We start from the raw sequence: 4,037 nt of genomic DNA, 5'->3' as shown, positions 1-4,037 counted from the left end.
CCTGCCAGGTGTGCACGGCTTTTGTTGCTGTGAAGAGCAGTTTAGCCGGTTACTTAATTAACCAGATTTGGGGGTTTTTTCTAACTACTCTAGCTGCGTGCCTGGTTTTAGTCTCCCCCTCCCCTAGAAATTAAGTTTATGTTATTCTGCAAGTTGACCCCTAGTTAAGTGTTTTCTTTCTCCTCCTTAAACCTACAGACGGCTGTAACCAAAGGCTAATGCGTGTTTCAAGGACAGTGAGTTTCTCTTTGTGTTAGATGGACTACTGGCTGGGCAGTGAAGAGAAAGGAATTAGTGAAGGAAATAAAGGGAACTGTTTGATCCGTCAGTGTGCTTGTCAGTCAGTATATCTACACCAGCTCTATTTGTGTTGCCCCTCACCTGGTCTAATGGGTAGGCAGAAGAATTTGGGACAGAAACCTGTAGGAAACTGAGAATTTTTAACTTCAGGAGTCATGAAACAACTTGCTTTCCAAATGCATTTTTCCTGGAAGTGAATTTTAACCATGATGTGTTTTTTATGTGCGGTATTTACTAAGAGGGTTGTGTTGCTAATCCTGTCACTATGATTGAACATTAGTATCTGTTTCTGAAGCTGAGGCATCTCTGGATCTAAAATCATCTGACAGTGTTGTGTAACTGTAAACAGTGCAACCACCGTTTATAATGCCAAATAGTTTTGGGTAAATATCATAAATCAGTTGTGGTTTAGCTGCTAAACTTCCCGCTGCTACTAACATAAAAAAACCCTAAGCTTATTTTAGGAATAATAGGAGTTTGCTCTTTTTTAGTCTGAAGCTGCAACAATAGCTAGTGGGAGACCCTTGCATTTAAGCATATATCCTTCTAAAACCTCCATGTTAAAATGAATTCAAGAATAATTTGAAATGTAAGGCCAGATGCAACATAGTTTTATAGGCAAAATATGCTTGTTTGTATTTCAAACAGTTTAGCTATTACTGTCTAATAGTTTTTGTCTGTTTGGGGAGGGTAGCAGTAAAGTTGACCTCACAACATGCCAACTAGCTGTAAATGTGAAACTATCTTGCAACTGCCTTTCCTCGTATTTATCTCTGCATATGCAATTAGCTGGCTTGACTCCTGAGGGGAGATCAGAATTCCCTAAACTTGTCCTGGATGAGAACTGCACAAGTTAATGTTGATACAATAATTCAGATGAGTAGTTTTTCAGCAACAAGAAGTGTATTAGATGTGAAATGGTTGACTTTGAACTTCAGCAAAGAGGCACCATGGTGTCTGGTTCATGTGAGATGAGTTGAGTCTTCTGTGTTTTACAGTTGGTTAAAGAGTCATTCATACTGCAAAAGTGTGCCATGTAAACAAGAGCTCTGTTGTAACTGAGCCTCAGCAAATATACAACTTCCATGAATAACGTGATTCAGTGTCCCCTCTATAATATTTTACTTACAAGTAACCTGACACAAGCAGTTGGTTGAATGCTTCGTTTCTAGAGTCTGTAACTTTCCAGCGAGGCTTGGAATTGTTTAATGAAAGTACTGTTGCTTTTGTAAAATGAAATATTATTTTGGCAAGCCAAAATACAAGGCAAGTATGGTTTCTGTATTTATATGAAAATGCAGACTGAAAATCTAAAATTTGTTACACATTTTTTACGGTGCCTCTGGATTTGAATCTGGAAGTGATGTGCTGCAAACATGAATAGTTTGCTAACTTTTAGGTTTAAAAAAAATTGGCTATTCTTAAACTGACTCTTCATCTTTTTCTCTTTGGATAGAGAAGAGGGACAGTGGGCTCTGCATCTGGATTTAATGCTCACCTTGTTTTTTTATGTAGTTCTGCAAAGCCATCCCAGCTTTGGAGAGATGCTGAATTTGCCTGAGGGTGCATTGTCACAGTGCTCTTTCTGACTTACTTCATTACAATAATTGCTGCCAACAGAAGGCGTTCCTCCAGGAGCATGGGTAGTCAGATTGTCCTTTCTTCAGCATTTCTTTTTAACCTGTGGCTCAGTAGTTTCATTTGAGTTAATACAAGGTTGGAAATCTTTTTCAGTGTCTACAAATTCAATAAAAATTAGTGCCTGGGAAGAGGTGCTGGGACTTTGTGTCCTGGCCAAAGGGGACTTTGCAGTGTCTTCTCATTTTTTGTTGGGAAAACATGCAATGGTGAAAGATGAAAAACTTAACTGCAGTAAAAGCTTTCCTGAGAACATCCTCCTTTGTAGACCTAAGCTCAATCTGTGGGAAGAATAATTCGATGATGGACAAAAGGCTAATCATGTATGATTCTACAAGACTTCATGAATCCACAGGGGGAAGGATGACATGTCTTTGAAGTTCTTACGTCTGGAAAACAGGCGTGCTGAGTTTTTCAGGGACACTTTGCCATACTAATCTAGAAGGCAATGTGCTTCCAACCTTTAGTTCCTGTCCCACTGAAGACTTTTCTTTGGAAGTTGCCAAAGTACAGGAATGTGTATTTCTGCAAATGAATTCTAAGAAGTTTGCAGTGTGACATATGCTGTGTTCTTCATATGATTTCTTGTCTGTGAAAGAAATTTGTGGCAATAGTTTTCTGTCTTGTGCATAGTACTGATTGTTTCTCATCCTTTTGTCAGGTCCTGTGAAAGCAGAGATGTTTACGAGAAATAGTTCGTCTAAAAGTGAGAATGAAACACTGAGTAGATCCCAAAATTTGACAGACAGCTTGCAGAGTTTAACCTCAGCAAGAAAGGAGGCATTCCCAACAGCAGCCAAAATCAATTCGATGACTGCAGGAAAGCCACCTACAGCAGATGGTGACTCTTCATCACCTGTTGTCCCTGCTAGTCCGGTATCACAGGTGGATGTTGATGGTTCTGAAGATACTAAAATTGAGGAAGAGGATCTTCTAACAGATTTGAAAGACACACTAAGTAGTTCCCCACCCATCATAAAAGAAACTATGGAGTCAGATGGAGATGACTATGCTTATGAAATGACACCAAATTCCAGATACAACCCAGACCTTCTAGAGATGTCAGAAGATGACAACTCTGACACCATCAGTAACTACAATGAGGAGATCAAGACCCTTGATGAGAAGATAAAAGGTGTTTCTGTCTCTGGGTTGGATGAAGAGGAAGACAGTCATTTCTTTTTTCATCTGGTTGTAATTGCCTTCTTAGTAGCTGTTGTTTATGTCACCTATCACAATAAGAGGAAGGTAGGTGTGCTCTGAAAGGTTGAGAGAAACAGCTGCAGTGCTTAAAATAAAGTTGCATTCCCTTGTACACTTCTTTAAGAAGAAGAACATAGCTTTTTGAAGAATGAAATCTTTGACCACTTAGTCTTGTGGTGATACTAATATGCAGATCACTAGTGTCATTTTTATCTGCACAATGAAAATGAACTCGAATCAAGCATTTGCGATTAGAAAATGAGTTAATTGGTAACATCAGTAATCAGTCAGTACAGTAGTGGACACTGGCAGTACACAACATGAGTTCTATAAAGAAGACCTGAGCCAAGTCAAGTGGGGGTGAGCGATTAATTTTTTTTCTGCACAGGATTATAAACAACAAATTAAGGGAAGTTTAATTGCAAATGGTGTGGAAATGTTATGACTGTGATAATCCTTCTAATAGTTCACTTTAAAATGTCTTCATAGCATAGATATTTTGAGAGTGTAACTACATACTTTTAGAAAATGTTTAACACTGTTTCCAGTTTTACATAGAGAAGCTACTAAGTTACTATTTTCAGGTAAATGTTTCTTCAGTACAAACTAATTCTCTATATTTCAAAAGTATCCTGACTGGTGTTATTTCAAAATTTATTGCTGGCACTAAAAATTAACTCCAGCCCAACCAGACCCAATAGAGGTGCATGCACAAATTTGCATTAAACCATAGTTTAATTTTTAGATATGATGAAATTTAGTGTTTATCTTTGGGGAGAACACTGATTTGGGTGAGGATTTGCTGGATTCTGAAAAGAAAGCAGCTGAAAACCCAAAACCTTCTTTACTGTGCAGTGGCCTATTTGTAATGTGCATTGCCAACTCTTTGTAGGGAA

General features: G+C 38.3%; 1 protein-coding gene across 1 annotated transcript in view; it reads left to right on the top strand.

Annotated features, from left to right (window-relative positions):
• Positions 1–2,561: 2,561 nt before the first annotated feature.
• CUNH5orf15 (chromosome unknown C5orf15 homolog) overlaps positions 2,562–4,037 on the top strand; it is a 3,489-nt gene continuing 2,013 nt past the window's right edge. Inside the window, exon 1 of the mRNA XM_008643432.2 lies at positions 2,562–3,186. Coding sequence (XP_008641654.1) covers positions 2,617–3,186 — 570 coding nt within the window. The 5' untranslated portion in view covers positions 2,562–2,616. The remainder of the gene's footprint in view (positions 3,187–4,037) is intronic.

This window comes from Corvus brachyrhynchos, unplaced genomic scaffold, assembly GCF_000691975.1.
Source record: "Corvus brachyrhynchos isolate BGI_N302 unplaced genomic scaffold, ASM69197v1 scaffold381, whole genome shotgun sequence".
Classification (NCBI taxonomy): domain Eukaryota; kingdom Metazoa; phylum Chordata; class Aves; order Passeriformes; family Corvidae; genus Corvus; species Corvus brachyrhynchos.
The sequence above is the reverse complement of the archived record's forward strand: the minus strand, read 5'-3'. Positions and strand labels throughout refer to the sequence as shown.